Here is a 22,324-nt window from a genome sequence, read left to right on the forward strand (position 1 = left end):
AGGTGCATGACCAGCCATGCTCTGGAATACCGATCCACCTCCAAAATAGCCAGGATGTACTGAAGGTGGTGGGCAGACTTGTTGCATAGCCTGTAGGTTGCTTCCCTGCCCATTAGAACCAGCTATAGGCTGCTGAAAAGTGGCTGGCTAAACTGGTACAGCTTGAAAGACTGGCATCTCAACCACCTGCTCTTGCACCTTAGGCACAGGTTGTGGAGACTGCATGTTCTCCGTCAAGTGTACAGGTGTTTCCATTGACTCTGCAGTATGAATCACCTGTGCTCAAGCCTTAACAGGCTTTTGAATATGATCCAGTGACCCAACTTGCTGAGACAGAAGAGGAGGTTGCAGAAAGGCTAAAAACCTCGGGTTTTGCATTACTTGTGTGAACATAGCCACAGCAGTAGCCAACTGGGTCCTGAATATATCATCATCCGTCTGTGGTGGTCTTGAAGACTCACCCACTTCATGTGTCTGTTGACCCTGTGAAGAGGAAACCTCTTCAGTCACATCATCTGGTCTGTCAGCCATAATTGCAATTCCCTGTGTCAGGTCTATGATCCCCTGTGTCTTCAAGCCCAACCTGACCAAGGCTCACTTCTATGGGAAAAAGTGATTTAATCCCAGGGATGGAACCATGAAACCGGCCTGTAATTTCAAAAAAGGCGGTAGACTTTAGACTTAAACCTTATTTGCTTTCACCCATTTAATTTGTCGCCCACTTTACCTGTACTTTCAAGACACAACAAAGGGGAAAGAGATACAGGTTGCTAGATTGCACCTGTATGAGAAGACCGACACCAGATTGGCCCCTAACTTAAGCGCCCCTTTCGGTATTTCTTTATTGTTTAAAAGAGGGAATAAACGTTGTGGTTCCCTACAAGCTGTCCCTCGCAAGCTTGGCTGAATTTCAACTGTTCCAGCCCGATTTCGGCAACATAATTGTACTAGGACATTGTGACAGTCAGTATTCCCACGCATTGAATGACTTTCCCGACGCATACGGGCACTTTGCAGAACCTGGCAAGAATCTGCAGCACGCTGAATTCTCTGTTTTCAGCCCCGAAAATGCGCCAGATCATCTGTACAGCGGTCCCCTCGCATCCCCAAACCTCCTCGGGGTATTAGGGTCCGTTTAGGGCCAAAACCCTAAACCTGCAAAAATACACAGCAGGCTGTAATTTACTGTTTCGGGCTCCGTTTCGCGTGTCGGTCGCATCCGTAGCAAGTCCTCAAGCTCCCGCACCTATAGGGCTACTTACCCTTTGAATCGGACGAGATTTCTGGCGTGAAACCTCTCCGAATTCACCTGTACCTGCGGAGTATTAGCCGCTAGCTAATCCAGTACCTGTGCAAGAGGCTCTTGCCTCGGCAATCGCGCATGAACCCACACAATTGTACATTGGTCAATTGAAAAGCCCACTAGAGGGGCATAACATACTGCCATAGGGGAGAGAGAGGACAGTGCATAGTGTGCAGGGCATCACTCCTGGCACCGCAATGTACATAAGAGGGAAAGGAAGCACTCCATAGCTCTTAACCTGTGATAGGAACTTGCAAAATGAGCCTCCCAGCTATAAATTCAGCGCCACTTCTTGTTGCATGAGGAAAATGCACAGAAATGTGCCACTTGGCGCATTTACAAGCTATTTCCCGTTTCGAGGTTGCCGCCTAAAAATCTCGCACCGATTGCCCAGTTGACTTCACGGCAGAGTAATGAAATGTTCCCCTTGTCATTCCGAAGGTAATGACGCACACATTTTCAAGTCCCAAAATAGCAGTTCCCTAAATTGTAGGAGATGCTACCATTGTATCTTTCTAGGTCATCTGACCCCCTTTGTACACTGCAGCCACACCCAGAATTGAAATGTAGCCTCTGTAGCAAAGGATTCCACTTTGGCTAGTCAATGACCCCACTTTGGCTAACCATAGTCCTTGTCCAACCTTAGTGCTCTCTTGCCCTCAGACTTGGACTCCCTCTGGACAGTTCCACACTAGCTATGCAATGTAGGGCAGTTAGATTTCCCGAGGGGTGTTTCCAAAAAGTGAAAGTAAATAAATAATAAGAAAGAAATCAACAAAAAGGATAGATAGTAGTCACACGCTGGTGACACGGCACAAATCAGATGATGAACGCAAAGAGGCATTCCTTTATAGATTGGACGAGAATATCAAGTTTGATGTTGAAGTACTCGATCCAATAGATCTCAACAAGGCGGTAGCGATTGCTCTCGCACAAAAGATGAAACACAACAAAGGAAAGCCTAAGGAGAATAATTATTCTCACAGTACCTCTCAGACTCCTCAGAATCCACAGAAGGGTAAGAATGGTAACTCTTCTCCACTAATCCTTCGGAAAAGAACTCTCAAAATGAATCTAAGGGTAAAGCTAACACACCTGCTAAACCTAAGCTAACCCTAGATGAAAATGCCGCACAAGGAATTTTAGGAGGATACATAACGGCAGAAGAACAAGTCATTTATTCTAAGAAAGGTCGTATTTATCAATGTCACGTCAAGGGTCATATAAAGAGCACATGTCCTAAAAACCAATCCAGCGAACCTAAAGAACCCACAGAACCCACATCCTTTGTTAATGCCATAAATGAGAACACTAGTGTGTCCCAAGTTTCTCATGATCCTCTCATTGATGAGTCTCTCATGAAGTGTTATGGTCAACACATGGTAGTCTCGTTTGATTCACGCAGTATGCATGAGGCGATTGGTGTCTCTCTTGTCGAAAGAGCCTACTTGGAGGTTAGCAAGACAACTCCTCTCGAGGTGTCGGACTTCGCTCCCGGTATGGACTCTCTCATTACACGAGAGTGCCTTGATGTGTTATTCATTGTTCAACAAGCGTCCTTCCGCAGAAAATTTGTAATGTTTTCTCTTTCACGATGTGATATGATTTTGGGCATTAGATGGTTTCGTGAGCATAACCCTCTCATTGATTGGGTGGACAATACTCTCACTCTAAATGCCAAAAGTGACTCCCGTCATCATTCTTAGTGAGGAGTTATTCATTCTTTACCTCTCATTCCTAATGTGCAGGCGAAGCTTGAAAAGAAACAAGAGAAGGAGACTCTCTCAGTCCTTTCTTCTCCAAAGCACGACACACATGTTTTGCATGATAAAGATGTGATTGTTCATAGTTTAGATGATGCTTTTTCTAGTGAAGCTAACCTCATTGCAGATACGATCAATCACGAAGAACCGATCTTGGCTCAAGCCGAGGTCCAAAAAACCCACTTAGAAAGTATTGTGTGTTCGCATGATTGAAGTTCAAGTATCGCACGACCCACGCATCAGAGTGGGCCGGCGAAGAGTTTTTCAGAGATTACCCAGAGTTGTTGGCAGACTACAAGGAAGCCATGCAGCTCGGTACAAGTACCTCACTTTGAAAAGGAGGGGATGTCACGTGCATATCTACCCTATGTGCATGTGGACAAGCTACTTCAGGTCCAAGGTTCATGTCAACTTAGGAAGTGTTCTGGCACCTTTGCGAGCCTGTGCGCATGCTGTGCATGTCCAGGCACTTAGAGTAGTTGCATATTCTTTGGTTGCACACACAATGATCATCAGCATGACAGACAGTACACATCATGAGCATTTTACAGTGCACAGAACCCATTTTCCCTATTTTATTTATTTTTCACTTATTATTAATAAGTAACTTTGTTGGGAAATTGGGTAGGGCACTTCTGCTAAGTTACTATATAAAAAACCTAGCGCTAGCACTTTCTGGCAGAAGAGACAACAGAAGTCCACCAACTTACAGTGCACCTTCTTAGAAAGACAGACAGGAGGCCTAGCGTTTCCAGCCAACAGCAGATGCAGTTAGCATTTTTGCTATAGATCAGCATAGCGTTTTCTACAACAGATTAAGACCAGCGTTTTTGCTACAAATGCCCTGGCGTTTCCTAGATTGCAGACCTTGCTAGCGATTTGCACTTTCCCAATGTCATATCAGCCCTAGCATCAGCGTTTTCAGTTTTCAGCACTTAAGACACCGCAAGATCAACCCCTAGCCTCGCAGGTCTCACCTACCCGCAGCAAATCCTCGTCGTACCGTCAGATCGGCCAGCGTTTTCAAATTCAGCCCGCTGTTCGTAGATTTCAACATCTGCATATTCAGCACGTCGTCGTCGCGTTGTCTCACCATCGCCGTCCTCGCTGACACAATGTGAGAATTCAGCAGCTAGCAAATTTGCAGATTTCAGCCCCTAGCGTTTTCAGATTTCAGCCCGTCCTTGTCGTCGACATCGTCGGCAAGTCCATTGCATCTAGACCATTGTACCAGATTTGTGCAATCAATAGCATAGACCTCTCGCCATAGAGAGGGGGGCCTTGGAGGAGGGTTTGAGAACCGTCGGGTGTCGTATTCCTCTCTCTCTCTCTCTCTCTCTCTCTCTCTCTCTCTCTCTCTCTCTCTCAGCACCTTCATTCACAGTGTCGTCCACTTTTGTTTGTGATCATGCACTCTCTCACTAAAGGAACGGAAGGCTCTCCCTTCGGTAAGTAAAAGGAATATACCTAGATGAATCCAAGATAAGCCCAGATTCACCCATAAACAAGGTATAGACCCATGGTAGTCACCCACAAGACAATATAACCATCAGCTCCATCAAGTATAGTATTGACTAAATACCACGACATCCCCACTAACGTCGTCTGTGCCCAATAGTGGGTGTAGAACTAGGTACTAACATATGCTCCCAAACACAACACCACACATACACACGAGCATACATCAACACAAAGTTCAACGTACTGAGTTTCTATCATGACTCCGGAGATCAAGGGCAGACTCAACCATAATGAAGCCTAGCACTAAAAGAAGCATTAAATCGGAAAAATTAGCACAAAAATGAGGTAGTTGATGGGGCATACGCACCACAAAAGATAGAAAGAAATAGTAAGTAAAAGGAACCATTGAGCACAGTTCGGAGCACTCATCTTGAGCAAAGTTCAAGATTCACTTCCGTTGCACCTTACAGAAAGATATTGACTTCAATGAAATAATTTCTCCTATTGTAAAAATGAATTCCATTAGGCTTGTCTTAATCCTTGTAGTTGCTCATGACTTAAATTTTAAGCAAATGGATATAAATACAACGTTCCCTCATGGCGACTTGGACGAGGAGATTTACATGCTTCAACCAAAGGTTAAGGAGAAAATAGTTTGCAAATTTAAGAAAAGCTTGTGTTGTCTAAAGCAAGCATCAAGAGAGTGGTACCTAAAGTTTGACCGATGGATGTTGGATAATGGATTGAGAAGATGGAACTTAGATCACTGTGTATACACGAAGAATTTGGGAGATGAGAAATTTATCATCCTAATGTTGTATGTTGATGACATGCTGATTGCAAGTGCTAACATGTAGGTTATCAGAGACCTAAAAGAGAAGTTGTCTAAATCTTTTTCAATAAAAGATTTAGCCTTTAGGTGCTGCAAAGCGGATACTTGGTATAAAGATATCAAGGGACAGGATGAACAAGACACTAAAACTATCCCGAGAGGATTATATCAAGAAGGTACTAGAAAGGTTTGCTATGCAAAATGCAAAACCGGTTTCTACACCTTTGGCTAGTCACTTTAAACTGACCAAGGACATGTGTCCAAAGATACAGGAGAAGATAGTCTACATTGCTAAAGTTTCATATGGTGCAACAATAGGTTCTCTCATGTATATACTATGGTCTGGACCAAATATTACACATGCAATGGGAGTTGTGAGTAAATTCATGGATAATCCACGTAAAGAACATTGGCAAGCTGTGAAGTGGATACTTAGGTATCTAAAAGGGACAACCACGAATGCTTTGTGTTTTTAAGGCACTGACATTTTCTTACAAGGACATGTTGATGCAGATATAGCAGGTGACAAAGATACTCGAAGAAGTACTACTAACTACGTCTTCACAGTTGGAGGCACAGCAGTAAATTGGGCTTCAAAGTTACAGAAAGTGGTCTCACTTTCTACTACGGTAGCGGAATATGTAGCTCTTACGGAAGCTAGCAAAGAGATTTGGTGGCTTCATACATTCTTGGAGGAGCTTGGATACAAGCAAGACAATTGCATTTTGTACAGTGACAGTCAAAGTGCCATTTACCTTGCGAAGAATTCAACCTTTCACTCAAGGATAAAGCACATCAAAGTGAGATATCAATTCATGCGTACTCTTTCGAAGAGAGACAACTAAAGCTTGAAAAGGTGCACACGAGCAAAAATTTTGCGAACATATTAATAAAGGTGATTAATAAGGAAAAGTTGAGCTTTTGCTCATCTTCGACTGGCATTCAAGGATAAGAAGCTGTAATGAAAAGCAGTCACAGGTTTGGTGTGAAGATCAGTCTCCAAATGGGAGATTGTTAAGTATGGAGCCTGATTCACGCCTTGTAATTTTTATTCTAAAAAACACCATTTGTAAGGCCCCTGTTATGAGGAGAAGCCATTGTGCATGAGAAAAATCACTCGTCGGAAAACCAAAAATTCACACTCAATCGAAAGCCATCGTGCATCAGAAAAATCACTCGCCGGAATATTCCTTTTCTCGGAATATTAATTGGACGACCGAAAAATGACTAGAAAACAGCCGGTTGGCCGATGGTCAAAAGTCAATGGCGGGTGGCTGGTGATGGAAGTCTATGGTTGGTGGCCGAATTCAATGCAGGGTGCCCGACATTCAACAGGGCCGGTGACCGATTTTGAGGCGAACTTGTCTACCCAAAGGTGGCTACACATGGACACATGGGAGAGTTCTACTTGAACTTGTCTACAAAAGGGGCAGCTACACATGGCCGTCTCTCATGAGAGAGGGCAATCCATTTTGGCTTATAAAAGGAGGCCTCTTTTACACACAAAACTATGCACTGTGGTGATAGAGGTGAAGTGTATGTGAGAGAGTGTAAGAGAGTGAAGCAAGACGGGAGGTCCACTAAGGGTTGTGAATCCCTTTGTAATCTACCTCAAGATAGAAGTGCAAAGCCATTAAGTAGCTCCTTTCCTATGGACATAGCCAACACTTCGGTGAACCACGTATATCATGTGCTCTCTCTCTCTCTCTCTCTCTCTCTCTCTCTCTCTCTCTCTCTCTCATCTTTCTTGTGTGTGAAAATTCTCTCTCCATTAAGTAAATCACTCTAATCTCTATTTAGATACGACATAATTCCTAAGAGATCATTGGCATGTCTACTCGAAGTGTGAGAAAGGATATGAATGGCAAGATTTAGTGGATCAAGACATCCGTCAAAAGCTCGACATGGTCTCAATGTGATTGCTAAATATGGAGTTACAACGATCATGATTTGTATCTGACATCTCAACAAAAATGTGATGTGAATAATCAATGACTATTGTCTTTGTGCAAGTGCTAGATGTGTGCAATATGATGCATGAGTACATAGAGTCAGTTATTGAGGTTATTTCTAGCCTCTATCTGTATGTCACAAGTGATGGCGTGGCAAGACCTCCAACGGGTTAGGGATTAAAACCCTTACCCTATGGAGCTTTGGAGGGGCCTAAAAACCTAGAGTTGAAGATTTCCAAAATTCTCAAACTAGCGTAAGGCTGGCAGACATGGCACCTATACGGCAAGCCCCAAAATTGCGGAGATGATGATGTGATATCCAACGGTCCCAAATCACAAGATTTTTGCTGATGTGGCAGCTTGTAGGGACAGCAAGAGTTTGCGCTAGATTTTGCCTTGCTTTTTGCAGGAGCAGCTTTTGGGATCAAAGCTTTTACAACTAGAGCTTTTAGAATTGATGCTTTTGGGGACTTTGCTTTCAACATCCCTTTTATAAGTTTATAAGAAGCCCTTTGGGACACTCTTGTAGAGCATCTGGATGCACAGTCGTGGAGAGTTGGACCCTCAGGAATTGTACGTTGGTGATTAAAGAAATACCGAAAGGGGGCTCCAATCTTTGGGCCAGTGCCTCAGGAAGCGGAACTCAGCCGCTTCGTGTCAACTCTCTCTCTCTCTCTCTCTCTCTCTCTCTCTCTCTCTTCAAGTTTAGTTTGTTGCAATTTCTGTTTGTGTGTTCCTATTAATTTCTCGCTTGGTTGTTCAAGACTCTCTCTTTTCTTTTTTCGTTTGACCTGAATGACCTCTCCTCCACATTTGCCTTTGAGGCTTTGCAAGTGTTCTCGTGCGGCAGAGGATCCGAACGGAGTCGCCCCCCTCTCTCTCTCACAGACAAAGTCAAACAGCAAAAATGAGCTTCAAACAAGGCTTGAGAATATATATTCCTCTGGTTTGAAGCTCCTGGATCAAAGAAAATGAGAGCTTTTTCTCCCTTGACCTGGCCCCAAGCTCTCCAGAACTTGTAAGACTCACAACCTCTTTTCTGCCGATCACTTTTAACACATGCTTAACTTTGAAAAGAAGGTTCATAGTATATTAAAATGTCTCTACACAATCACATCCATGTGCTTTGGAACCCTAATTGCAAGTCCAAAAACAATCTTTGGCTCTTTAAATTGCTTATTTCATGACGCAAGGGTGGCCTTCCCAGCCCTTCATCCAGTCAGCTTTCTTATTTGATGACACGTCATTCAATTCAAGAGTGGGTCTTCTCAGCCCTTCAGTTTTCTTATCTGTCACATCCATTCAGATGCATCACGTGCAACATTTATGCCCTCTCATTCAAACTTTGTACCTGAGCTACTTCCATGGGTCTAGAATCTCACACCCATTTAAAACTTGTATGTCTTGGATATTGCACTTGGCCTGGGTGTCAAACCAGGTAATGTCGAGTGTAAGCCATATGGTCACAGTCACTCCAGTCATGCCATTGCTTTGATGTGTGGCACACTGAATAGCGATTCTTGACGCCTTCGATTCAAGTCATCAGTTGCGAGATTTGCTCTTTAGATAGACAATCCACTTACTGCCTTTTGATGCCTCATAATTCAGTAAAATAGAGAGGTTAATGCTCTTAAAATGCAAGGTAGGTCTCAAAACGCAATTTCACACACTTCCTCTGTCCATGAGATTCTTGCAAGTTGTCTCATCTTCATAATCTTATCAGCCTCATCCCATTGCTGGGCATCAGCATAAATTCCCCACATTAGCATGTATCCAGCAGCACAGTCAGGTTCAATCAACATAGCCTCGTCAAAACACTTTCTTCCTAATTTGGCATTGCCATATGATTTACACGAAGTGAGTAGTGACATCCAACATGTACTATCTGCCTGTGTCGGCATGCTCGCTAGAAATTTTTCGGCATCATATAACTTCCCTGTACGGCCTATAAGGTCTGCCATGCAGTTGAAATGCAATGTGTTGGGAGTAACTCTACAATCCTCATTCATGCTCACAAAAAATTTTCTTGCTTCAGGCACATGACCTACTTGACGACACGCAGAGAAAACGCTGCTAAAGATCCCTTCGTCAGCCATCATTCCCTGCATTCTCATGTTATAAAAATAATGCTTTACCATCTCCATATGTCCATGAAGAGCATAGCCTGCGATTATGGTACTCCAGGAAATAACATCTAGCACGGGCAGATCTGCAAACACTCTTTCTGCATCCTCTATGCTTCCACACCTAGAGTACATGTCCATAAAGGCATTTCCCATGGATAAATCCACTTCAATGTTACTCCATAAATGTACAATAATGTGAAGCAACCTTCCTTGTGCTAAGCAGCCTACACCACCACATGCCTTCAACGTGCTCAAAATTGTTATCCTGTCCGGTCTTATGCCATCCTTCTGCATATCCCAGAAAAGCTCAAGAGCTCTTGAGAAATGGGAGAGCTCAGTATAACCAGCAATTAAAGAATTCCATGTGACAATGTCACGATTGATGAGTTCATCAAACACTTTATATGCACCATCCAAGCTACCACTTTTGATATACATATCTACAAGCGCGTTGCCAGCCACAAGGTCAATGTTTAATCCACTCCAGATTATTTGATGATGAATTAACCTTCCTTCCGGAAAGGCACCTATTGTACAGCATGCTTTTAATGCAGAAGAGAATAACACAATGTTTGGCTCGTTACACTCCTCTTGCATCCTTTGGAACATATCAAGGGCAAGACGCCCATAAATCTCCTGGGAAGCGAATCCATCAATCAAAGCACCCCAAGATGTTGAAGTTCTAGTGTGCAAACCCTCGAAGACCTTCCAAGCCTGTCTTAGACAGGTACACTTTGCATACATGGCAACAAGTGTGCTGCCTACAACATCGTTGGACTCAAGTCCCTGTACAATAATCTGATTATGTATAACGGCCCCCTCTGTCATGCCTCCAATGCCCCCACATGCCTGCAGAGCACATGCAAAAGTGATGCTATTTCCTACTCTACCCTCTCGTTGCATCCTCTCAAAGAGGCTGAGAGCAGCCAGAGGACTGTTTGCTTGGACACAACCTGAAATGATTGCCCCCCAGGCCACATCATCTTTGTTGCATGCCTTGTTGAACAGCACATGAGCTTCTTCCATGCCTCCACACCTAACGTACATGTCTATAAGGGCATTCCCAACAACCAAATCATTGTCATGCCCAACTTTTACTATGTTGTCATGTAAAATTCTTCCCTTGTTTGTATCACCCATTTGTCCACAGGCCTTAAGTAAACTTGAAGAAATAAATGTGGTTAGCCTAACACCATCCATTTGCAATTTCGAATAAATTTCAAGGGCTAAATGAGTATCCCCATTAGAAACATATCCCGCAAGCATTGCACTCCATGTGACTGATGTTTTATTTGGCAAAGAGTTGAACACTTTTTGACCAGCGGTCAGATCTCCACACTTTGCATACATGTCTATAAGAGTATTACTTAAAACTATGTTGCTTTCTGCAGTTTGCCTGATAATTTTGTCATGTATCAAAAGACCGAGAGTGATCGCTCGAATGCTACCACATGCTTTCAGAGCACATGAAAACAGACTATCGTCAGGAGTTAAGCCCGTGTTCTGCATTTTCTCATAGAGTTCAAGAGCAAGAAGGCCCTTTCCATGCTGGGTATAGCCTGACATAAGGGCACCCCATGATACTATATTCTTGCTAGAGAGATTTTCGAACACAGCACGGGCATCTTCGAGGTTTCCACATGCAGCATACAAGTTTACAAGAATAGTTCCCACAACTACACCTGATTCTAATGTGTGTCTAAGTATGTCACCATGTATTAATCTACCATGTCCTAATGCGCCAGAATTACTACAAGCTTTTAGAGCACACAAGTAAACTGACTTATTTGGCTTCAAATCTTCCTCCAACATCTGAAAATAAAGAATCAGAGCAACTTGAGACTTACCAAGTGTAACATACGCCAACATGATAGCATGCCAGGAGGAGATATTTGGCTCCTCAGCACATGCAAAGATGAGATTGGCATCCAGCAAAGCGCAACACTGCGCAAACAGATCAATGCAAGCATGATGAACGTCTGCCAATGCTGTGGAAAACCCAGAGCTCATCATAAGAGCATGGATTTTTCTGCAAGCCGAGAGGTCTTTACACGTGATGCAAAGCTGGAGAACACTACGCAAGGAATTACTCGAAATGGGCACCCCTGCGCGGTGATAGCAAAGAAGAGAATGCACGCGATCAACAACGTCTGCTTCATTGCACAAGTTCCTCAAGGGCACAAAGCACACTAATGGCGAGCGCAAGAAAGAGAGAGGAAGTCGAGATTTGCATACCTCTTGTAAGAAAAATGCAAATTGCATGCTAGTCAGACATTTTTCTTCAGCAGGAATTGCTGTTGAACTTTGAAGTCTTGTAAACAAGGTGATAATCAAAGATCACGTAGACATGTTAAAACTTAAGAGTCTTTGAGCTTTAGTACATGGTTTGGGATGCTCTATGAATGGTAAAAGCCCTCTTGCGGAATTACTATTTTAAACTAGAGTGCTTCGTTAGCCACATTTGTATTGGATTGAAGTGAGTCCAAGGGTAGAAGAAAACAAGAACCCAAAAGAGAGAAGCTTGAGAGAGAGAGAGAGAGATTGTGCTTTGTATTCCACAAATCCTATTATCTTAAGTTGACATAATCCTGTGTTTGACCAATAGTTATAAGATGCTCAGTTTTGACCCAGAAAATTAATGGAGAAAACAAGAACCCAAAAGAGAGAAGCTTGAGAGAGAGAGAGAGAGAGATTGTGCTTTGTATTCTACAAATCCTATTATCTTAAGTTGACATAATCCTGTGTTTGACCAATAGTTATAAGATGCTCAGTTTTGACCCAGAAAATTAATGTACAATGTGCAACGGCTTGTCGCCGGTAGAAGCGCACAGGCAGCACGCTTGTGCCTCATTCCAATTGGAGATGGTGGGAAGACAGACCCTTAGAACGAGGAAAATCCAGTGGTTGACGTGCAAGTCTGCAGCCCAACCGGCACGCCATCATCTAGCATCGGATTCTCCAACCCACTGAGGAGAAAGCAAAGTCCTGACTGTGCTTCCGTCCTTCAACTAAGTAAAGTGTCACTACTCTCAAAGTGAAGCTGCTCTCCCTCCTCTTCCTCATCATATTTCTTTTTTGCCCTGCTGTAAGTTTCCTTGCAACTCTAGCACCTGCGTAAACGAGTCCATTGGTTAAGGAGAGGAGAAGACCCCAGCGTGCTCTTTTTGAAGCCAACATGAACTAGCATTTGCCATCGCCACTATCTAGTTGTCGAAGCTTGAGATGGATGCACATGGCAAGTGGATATCATGCTTTTGGGTATGTTGCTTTGCTTGCAATGCTTCTGGAGTGAGATGATAGCCTAGAGAGGATACCCATCAAAAAATTCTCGTGCTATCGCGATGGCACTACATTTCGCATCTGTTGGAAATAGTCTAGAGCTTTTTGGCTCTTTTCTCGTTGCACACATCCCGCAATCAATGCATTTGAAGAGGCGACATTCTGGATAAGAATCTCCTCAAGGACTTTTTGTGCTTTCTCAAGCACACCACATTTGGCATACATATCAACCAAGACTGTGCCAAGCACTACATCTTTTTCCAACAGCCTCTAACAACATGTGGAGGGACACTCCAAGATCACATCCTATAGAAACAATTGAATGTATCCTCATCACCCTCATGTTGAGGTTACCCCACTAAAATAAGAGCATTCCATGCAACTACATTGCATTCTGAAAGCAAATCGAAATACTCTTGTGCCTTGTCAAGAAGGCCAGACTTGCAATACATGTCCACCAATGCAGTTCCAACAATGATATTTTGATCGAGCAATCCCTTATCTACAATCTGAGCATGCAGTTCTTGGCCCTTTTTGTGAGTCTCCCAAGCTGCCACAAACTTTCAAAGAAAATACAACGGTGATTGCATTTGGAAAAAAGGCCTCCTCATTGCATCTCTTCAAAATGCATCAAAGCTTCTTGACAATACCCTTGTTCAGCATATCTTGCAATTAGGGCTGTCTATGAGACCACATATTGAAAAGTGAGCTGGCCAGAGTCTTCTTGAGCTTTTCCAATCATGTCGCACTTTGCATACATATCTAACAGTGCGTTACCAACAAAATTATCTTGTTTTAAAAGTTCTTATTTGATAACTTCTGCATGAAGTTGTTGGCTTTGCCTACTTCTCCAGAATGCCACATGCTTTCAAAGGAAAGGTGAAAGTGAGCCCATCTGGAGAGATTCCCTATTTTTGCATGCCTTCAAAGCAACCAATAGCTTTCTCTCCACACCCGTCGCCCATGTTGGACATAGTCTCCAATCATGGTATTCTATTTTACAAGATTCAGAGATGGAAGCTCACCAAACACTTCTTGAGCTTTCGACGGTGCACCGCATTTCACATACATGTTGACTAGCTCGCCAACAAAAATGTGCTTCAACAGCAAACGTTTGAGGAGAGGAGAAGACCCCACTGTACCCTTTTTAAATCCAACATGAACTAGCATTTGCCATCGCCACTACCGAGTTGTCGAAGCTTGAGATGGATTCACATGGCAGGTGGTTGCCATGCTTCTGGGTACGCTGCTCTGCCTACCATAATTTGCATACATATCGACTAAGACAGTGCCAAGCACGACATTTTTTTCAACATACTCAGACTAACAATATAATCCCGCAACCATTGCATTCCAAGAGGCGACATTCCGGACAGGAAGCTCCTCAAGCACTTTTTGTGCTTTCTCAGGCGCACCACATTTTCATACATATTGACCAACACAATCCCAAGCATGACATCTTTTTTCAATAGCCTCTGACTAATTGTGAAGTTGTGTGCCCATATCAGCACCTTGCGCAGAGCCACATGCCTTCAAGATGCATGCGTAGGTGATTGCAATTGGAAAGAGGCCCTCGCGTCGCATCAATTGAAAACAACCTAGAGCTTACTCGCTTGTTCTCGTTTGCGCACATCCCGCAATCAGTGCATTCCAAGGGGCGACATTCCAGATAGGAAGCTCCTCAACCACTTTTTGTGCTTTCTGAAGTGCACCACATTTGGCATACATATCGACTAAGACAATGCCAGGCATGACATCTTTTTTCAATAGACTTTGACAACATTTGGAGGGACACTCTGAGATCGCATCCTATAGAAACAATTGAATTCATACTCACCATCCTCATGTTGAGCATACCCTAAAATTAGAGCATTCTATGTGGCTACATTGCATTCTGGAAGCTGATTAAAAACCTCTTGTGCCTTGTCAAGAACGCCACACGTGCAATACATGTCCACCAACGTAGTTCCAACAATGATATTTTGCTCGAGCAAACCCTCATCTTCAATCTAAGCATGCAGTCCTTGGCCCTCGTTTGAGTCTGTCAAGTTGCCACAAGCTTTCAAAGCAAATACAAAGGTGACTGCATTTGGAAAAAGTCCTCCTCTCTGCATTTATTCAGAATGCATCAAATCTTCTCGACAATACCCTTGTTGAGCATATCCTCCAATTAGGGTTGTCCATGAGACCCCATTTTGAGTTGTGAGCTGGCCAAAGGCTTCTTGAGCTTTTCCAAACATGTTTCACTTTGCATGCATATCTAACAATACGATATCTACAAAATTGTCCTGTTTTAAAAGTCCATTCTTGATAACTTATGCCTGAAGTTGTTGTCTTTGCCTACTACTCCAGAGATGCCGCATGCTTTCAAAAGAAAGGTGAAGGTGAGCCCATCTAGAGAGATTCCCTGTCGTTGCATGCCTTCAAAGCAACCAATAGCTTCCTCTCCATGCCCATGTTGGACATAGTCTCCAATCATGGTATTCCATGTCATAAGATGGAATCTCACTACCAACAAAAATATCCTTCACTAGCAAACTGTGAATTTTTGTGCCCATATCAGTATCTTGCGTAGAGCCACATGCCTTCAAAATGCCTGTGTAGGTGATTGCATCTTGAGAGAGGCCCTCGCTTCACATCAGGATTCTGCGTGCGACAATTAAAAAGCGTGACACAGCCGCATGCCTTCAAGATGCCAGCGTAGGTGATTACATTTGGAGAGAGGATCTCGCTGGATTCTACGCGACATAGCCGCATGCCGTAAAGATGCTTGTGTAGGTGACTGCATCAGGAGAGAGGCCCTCGCTGGACTCAGGTGCACGAACGTCTTGCCAGATTTTTAAATCCCGCTACATGCTAACGAAGTAAAAATAGCGAGAAAGAGCAGCCATGTGGGTTAATGTGGAGCTAGAATTGCGATTTGGCCTCCTACGCTAACGGAGTAACTAGAGTGCTTCGTTAGCTACGTTCGTATCGAATTAAAATTAAGTAAAATAGTGGAAACTATATATGTCATTTCAGCATTTTTGAAATGAAAAAAAATGTTTATTTGATGCTATTAATTTATGTCTAAGATATTTATTAAATGGGAGGAGAGACTTCAAAACGAAGGGGAAAGAGAGAGAGAGAGAGTTTTTTATCTGAGAGAAAATGAGCACACAGAGAGATTTCATCAAAGCGTGTTAGATTTTTTTACCTGAGAGCGTTTGGGATACCGATTGTCGTGGTTCAGAGGCGTTCTTTGCAAAAATGGGATACCGATCGTAGTGCTTCAAAGGGGTACCTCGCAAAAAATCACAAGGAGGGTTAGAATTTTGTCAAGCTCAATGTTCGTGATCATACAAAATGTCAATGTTATTAATTGTTTGTTGTTCCATTTTCATGTTTCATGTCAATGTTATTAATTGTTTGTTGTTCCATTTTGTCTCCTTACATGGGGGAGTTTGCACAATTCTCCTCAATTTTTATAACACGAGGGAACGTACCATTCACATGGCAGCGTGCAATTTTCAGTGCATTCATTAACTGCGTTCTCAGTGTCAAAAATAAAAAAAATGCTTACTCACCGCGGGATTGAATATCTCTCGTTGATACACTTCCTTGCATCAATGATGTTGGGCATCGTGCGTAGAGTCACATGCCTTCAAGATGCATGCATAGGTGATTGCATCTGGAGAGAGACCCTCGCTTCGCATCTGTTGAAAGAGAATTAGAGCTTTCTGGCCCTGTCCTCGTGGGACAAATCTTACATCCACACTCCAGATCACAGGAAGCACGATAATTTTTTGCAGCAGCCCGTGACTAGTAATCTCATCATTAATTCTCTCACCCATGTCAACGTCTTTCATATTGAAACAGCCACGTTGGGCTTATCTGTAATAGTGATGACAATTCGGACATGAGAACTTCTCATGCTTTTGTGAGTCTGCTTGATGTGTTTCACGAGTATTGCTTCTTCTCTAGAGTTGTTAGTGGATTTGTAAGGGCACCACATTTGCCAAACATATACAGAAAATCCCTGCTAAGAACAACCTGTTTCCGAATAGCTTGTGACTGACTAGCACTCTCATCATAAATTCTCTCACCCATGTCAGCATATTACGAAGTCTTTCAAGATGCTAGCATAGGTGCTTGCTTCCATAGATGATTGCATTGGAGAAAGGCCTTCTCCTTGCATATGCTTAATGCCTTGAGGAAGCTTCCTTGCCAACATCCTGTGTCGATTCGAAGTGATTACCCATCTTGTGGTTTTTCTGTGAAGGTACCAAGAAAGAACAAAGGAAGCCGATCTCCTGTTTTCACTGAAAGGCTGTAATTCCGACGATTTCTCAGTTTGCGATGAGAAGCATGTCAGAGGGCCAAAACTGTAGTTTAGAGCAGGAATAGCTAAATAGCTGCACTTCTTGACAAGTCGACCGATGAAGGCCATAAAAAAATTGAGTAAGCACTTGCCGGATGGTCGATGCCACGTGGATTAAGGATTCTTGCTTTGCATTTGCTGGAAACAACCTAGGGCTTCTGGCCCTGCTCTTGTTGGGCACATCTTGAATCAGTGCATTCCAAGAGACGACATTCCAGATAGGAAGCTCCTCATGCATATTTTGTGCTTTCTCAAGCATACCACATTTGACATACATATCGACCAAGACAATACTGCCAAGCACGACATCTTTCTTCAATAGCCTCCGACTCACAATATACTTCTGAGTTTTTGTGTCCATATCAACATCTTGTGTAGAGCCACATGCCTTCAAGATACGTGCAAAGGTAATTGCATCTGGAGAGAGACCCTCGCTTTGCATACTTATCGACCAAGATAGTGCCAAGCATGACATCTTTCTCAACAGCCTTCGACTAACAATACAATTGTGAATTTTTGTGCCCATATCAGCATCTTGCTTAGAGCCACATGCCTTCAAGATGCATGTGTAGGTGATTACATTTGTAGAGAGGCCCTCACTTTGCATCTGCTGAAAACAAACTAGAGCTTTCAGCCCCTGCCCACGTGGGACAAATCTTGCAATTAGTGCATTCCAAGAGTCCACGCTCTAGATAGGAAGCTCCTCAAGCACTTGCGTAGAGCCACATGCCTTTAAGATGTAAGTGTAGCATTCAAGACGAAAGTATAGGTGACTGAATTTTGAGAGATACACTTGCTTTTGCATCCGTTGAAAACAGCCTAGAGATTTTTGGTGTTGCTCTTGTTGCGCACATCCCGCAATTAGTGCATTCCAAGAGGTGACATTCCGGACAGGAAGCTCCTCAAGCACTTTTTGTGCTTTCTCAAGCTCACCACATTAAACATACATATCGACCAAGACATTGCCAAGCACTTTTTTCTTACGTAGAACCACATGCCTTCAAGATGCATGGATAGGTGATTGCATCTAAACAGAGGCCCTCGCTTCGCATATGCTGACATTGCGAACAGAACACCTGACAGGGAGCATGATAGATTTGAAAGTCGTCAACGCCTGTGATCGCCGTGTGATTAAAAATTCTTGCGACATGTGATGCTTGTGTAGGTGATTGCATCTATGCCTACATAGGTGATTGCATCTGGAGAGACATTCCGGACAAGAAGCTCCTCAAGCACTTTTTGTGCTTTCTCAAGCGCACCACATTTAGCATACATATCGACCAAGACAGTGCCAAGCACGACATCTTTTTTCTTGCATAGAGCCACATGCCTTCAAGATGCATGCATAGGTGATTGCATCTAAACAGAGGCCCTCACTTTGCATCTGCTGACATTGCGAACAGAACACCTGATAGGGAGCATGATAGATTTGAAAGTCGTCAACGTATGTGATCGACGTGTGATTAAAAAAACCTGCGACATGTGATGCTTGTGTAGGTGATTGCATCTATGCCTGCGTAGGTGATTGCATCTGGAGAGAGACCCTCACTTCGCATCTGGATTTTGACTAAAAAAGCGCGACAGAGCCACATGCCTTCCATGCCTGCTAATTAGGCGATTGCAGCTGGAGAGAGGCCCTCACTTTGCATCTGGATTTGGACTTCCAGGCCATATCAGCCCACAACTTTCTTGCCACAACCATGAGGAGCATATCTTGCAATTAATGTGCCCCACAAGATGACTGCCGATTCCTACATAGTGCCACATGCCTTCAAGATGCAAACAGATGTGATTCCATGCCCTCACTTTCATCTGCTGAAAACAACCCAAAAATTATTGGCCATTCACTTGTTGGGGATGTCCCACAATCAATGCGTTCCAAGAGACAACATTTTGGACACAAATCTCGTCAGGAATCTTGGCATTGAGGGTCCAGGAAGGTCTGGATTGTTTTCAACATTCCCTCACTATGAATATCATCGTGAATTTTGTTGCCCATATCAGTATCTTGCGTAGTGCCACCTACCTTCAATACAAAAGCATACTCAAGCACTTTTCGGTGCTTTCTTGAGTACACCACATCTCGCATACATGATCATTGCTCCTATGTAGTGCCACATGCTTTCAAGATGCAAGCATAAGTGATTACATTAGAAGAAATGTCCTTGCTTTGCATCCCGAAAACAACCAGCAAGAGTTTCCTGGCAGAGATAACATTCCGGACATCAAGGCAGTGCCACATGCCTTCAAGACAAAAGCATAGGTGATTGCATCTAGAGAGATGCCCTCTCTTTGCATCTGTTAGAAACAGCCCAACCCAGGGCTCCGTGGCCCTACCACATTTGGCATAGATGTCGACCAAGGCACTGCCAATCATTACGTTTCATAAGAGGGAACCACAATATTGATCAAACCACTGCCAAGCATGACATTGTATTCCCAATAGCCCCCGACTAGAAATCACATCGTGGATTCGATACCCTTGCGATAGGCATATTGGGCATATCTTGCAACCAACATGTTGTAGGTGATGACATTTTGGAGAGAAATTCCATCATGAACTTTTCATGCTTTCAGGACAGTACCAGATTTGCCATACATGTCAACCAAAGAATTGCAAAGCATGACATCCTTCACCAAGCGTGTTGGATTAGGTATCTTCTTGTTAATACGCTCACCCATGTCAACGGCTCGTGTAAGGCCACTGGCCTTCAAGGCGCAAGCATATGCATTCCACATGCCTTCAAGATTCATGCATAGGTGATTGCCAACTGGAGAGATACACTTGATCCATTGAAAACGGCCTAGAGCTTTTTGGCCCCGCTCTTGTTAATAGCATCCCGCAATCAATGTACTCCAAGAGGGGACATTTTTTACAGGAACTTCCTCAAGAACTTTTTGTGCTTTCTCAACCGCATCACATTTGGCATACATATCGACCAAGAGAGTGCCAAGCACAACATCTTTTTTCAACATCAGCATCTTTGTGAAATTTTGTGCCCATATCAGCATCTTGTGTAGAGCCACATGCCTTCAAGATGCATGCGTAGGTGATTGCAACTAGAGAGACACCCTTTGTACTCCAAAGTACTGTGTGTTTTTTCTACCTGGTTTGATCCCGAGGATATTTTTCTGTCTTTCTTTTCTTCTTCCTCCAATCATCATTTATTGCTTGCTGGCAAACAAAAAAGGAGTCCTGATGTTTATTGCCCGAGTTACCAGCAAAAAAGTCTTCTTTTTCATCAGTGGAGCTGTCAGACAACTCCACTATTGCCACACTTGATTTTGAGGACATGTCCACACCCTTGTTTATGGCTAACAAAAACTTTGTAGACAGGGTCAAATCCAACACAAATTGAAATTGATGACATCATCTTTCACCTTAGTCTCTAAGTCGCCATTCGGAGTGGAAATGATGGCAAACATCTCGTTGTTACTACTATCCACATAATCGCTAGGATTCACCATGGCAAATTTTGCTTGGCAATCAAGCAACAAAGGTTCACTGCTAACAAAATTCAAGAACATACTCACCTTGCTTGACAAAGAGGAAGCCATCACTCATTGAGTCCTTTAAAACGTACTAGCTTTCTAGATATATTTAAGCTGACACCCAAGCCTATATTTATAGTCAATCGACACACTCAAATACATACGTTGAAGCTCTGTTAATGTTACTCTAGTTGCAAGTATATCTTGGAGAAAACCCTGCTAGTCCAGCACTCAGCTGATATCAATTCCTCCTCTATTCTCTCTACCACTATCTTTCAAAATCTTTCTCTATTTATCTTCTTCTATACACTTTTTTAACTCCCTTTGCCTCCCTTTTTCTCTCCCCTTTCACTATTCCTATACCTCTATCATCACTTTCCCTATCCCTCTCTTGCCATTTCTCTCTCTCTTTTTTTTTGGCTGGAACTTCTCCTACCATTTCTCTCTCTCTCTCTCTCTCTCTCTCTCTCTCTCTCTCTCTCTCTCTCTCTCTCTCTCTCTCTCTCTCTCTCTCTCTCTCCCACCTTTCGCTCTCACGCTCCCCCTCTCTCTCTTCTTTTATACTCTCTTTCTCTCTCTCTCTCTCTCTCTCTCTCTCTCTCTCTCTCTCTCTCTCTCTCCATTCCTCTTTCTCTCTCTATATCTCTCCCTATTTCCCCCTCTCTCTTGTTTTTCCCTCTCTCTCTCTCTCTCTCTCTCTCTCTCTCTCTCTCTCTCTCTCTCTCTCTCTCTCTCTCTCTCTTTTCCCCTCACCTTTCTCTCTATCTCTCTCTAATTTCCCTCATCTCTCTCTATCTATCTCTCTCCCCGTGTTCCCCTCACTCTCTTTTTCTATCCTTCTCCCTATTTTCCCCTCATCTTTCTATATCTCTTTCCCTCTCTCTCTTTCTATCTCCTTCTTTTCTCTCCCTCTAACTCTATGCAAGTGAAACATAGGAAATTGAGCAAGATATATCGAGCCTTTTAATGATGTAGTTAATTAGCAAGAGAAAGATATAGAGAGAGGAACGTGCTTTTTAAAAATGCAAATCATTAGTTATCACTCTCTCTTCCTGTCTCTCACCCTCCCTCCATCCTGCTCTCTCTCACTTGCATTTGTTGAAAGTGAGAGAGAGCGGGATGGAGGGAGGGTGAGAGACGGAGAGAGAGTCATTTCTATGAACTGGTTGAGTTCCCACAAAACATGGTTTTGCAAGACAAGCGTTAGCACTCAGATTGACATTGTGCATGAGAGAGAGAGAGAGAGAGAGAGAGAGAGAGAGAGAGTTGACATGCCTTCATATGCTCACTCTTTCTCTATTGCCCAAGCTTTTAAAAAAAGGCTAGCGCTGGAGCTCATTGCCATAGAGAGGTAGGAGAGTAGCTTTTTTTAAAAAAAAGCCAAGCGCTAGCACTTAAGAGAGATGAAGGGAGAGGCACTTTTTCATTTGCGTATGAGAGATGAGGGGAGAGGAGCTTTTCAAATAAAAAATCAAGCACCATCACTCATTGATGCTGTTCAAAATTGAGAGTAGTAGGGAGGGAGTGCTTATATAAAGGTATGATGTGCGTAAACTTTTTTGACTTTTCTAATTGTTTATCGTGATGATCATTACCCTTTGAAGGTACGCTCTCCGACCCTCTCCATCTCCCTCTTTCGCTCCCTATCACCCTTGCTTGCGAGTAAACCAAGTGAGCACTAGCCTGCTTTACTCGCAATTGAGGGTGATAGGGAGGGAAAGAGGGAGATGGAGAGGGAGCGAGATGTAGAGGGTGA

The 22,324-nt window shown here is 43.3% G+C and overlaps 2 protein-coding genes and 1 pseudogene across 2 annotated transcripts in view; all 3 read right to left on the minus strand.

Annotated features, from left to right (window-relative positions):
• The window catches only part of LOC147450974 (putative pentatricopeptide repeat-containing protein At3g49142), a 47,379-nt gene extending 35,964 nt beyond the window's left edge, over positions 1-11,415 (minus strand). Inside the window, exon 1 of the mRNA XM_086519941.1 lies at positions 11,285-11,415. The gene's annotated coding sequence lies outside the window, so the exon portion shown is untranslated. The remainder of the gene's footprint in view (positions 1-11,284) is intronic.
• On the minus strand, positions 8,220-11,801 carry LOC147450975 (pentatricopeptide repeat-containing protein At3g09040, mitochondrial-like). Its single transcript, XM_086519940.1, has 2 exons — positions 11,673-11,801; positions 8,220-11,542 (listed from the first exon to the last, which is right to left on the minus strand). The coding sequence occupies exon 2, from the start codon at positions 11,448-11,450 to the stop codon at positions 8,961-8,963; it is 2,490 nt and encodes an 829-aa protein (XP_086376066.1). The 5' UTR covers positions 11,451-11,542; positions 11,673-11,801; the 3' UTR covers positions 8,220-8,960.
• Positions 11,802-12,155: 354 nt separating this feature from the next.
• LOC147450976 (uncharacterized) lies at positions 12,156-19,815 on the minus strand (annotated as a pseudogene).
• Between the last annotated feature and the right edge of the window lie 2,509 nt (positions 19,816-22,324).

Source organism: Adiantum capillus-veneris, chromosome 9 (genome assembly GCF_014529385.1).
Source record: "Adiantum capillus-veneris isolate H3 chromosome 9, ASM1452938v2, whole genome shotgun sequence".
Taxonomy (NCBI): Eukaryota; Viridiplantae; Streptophyta; class Polypodiopsida; order Polypodiales; family Pteridaceae; genus Adiantum; species Adiantum capillus-veneris.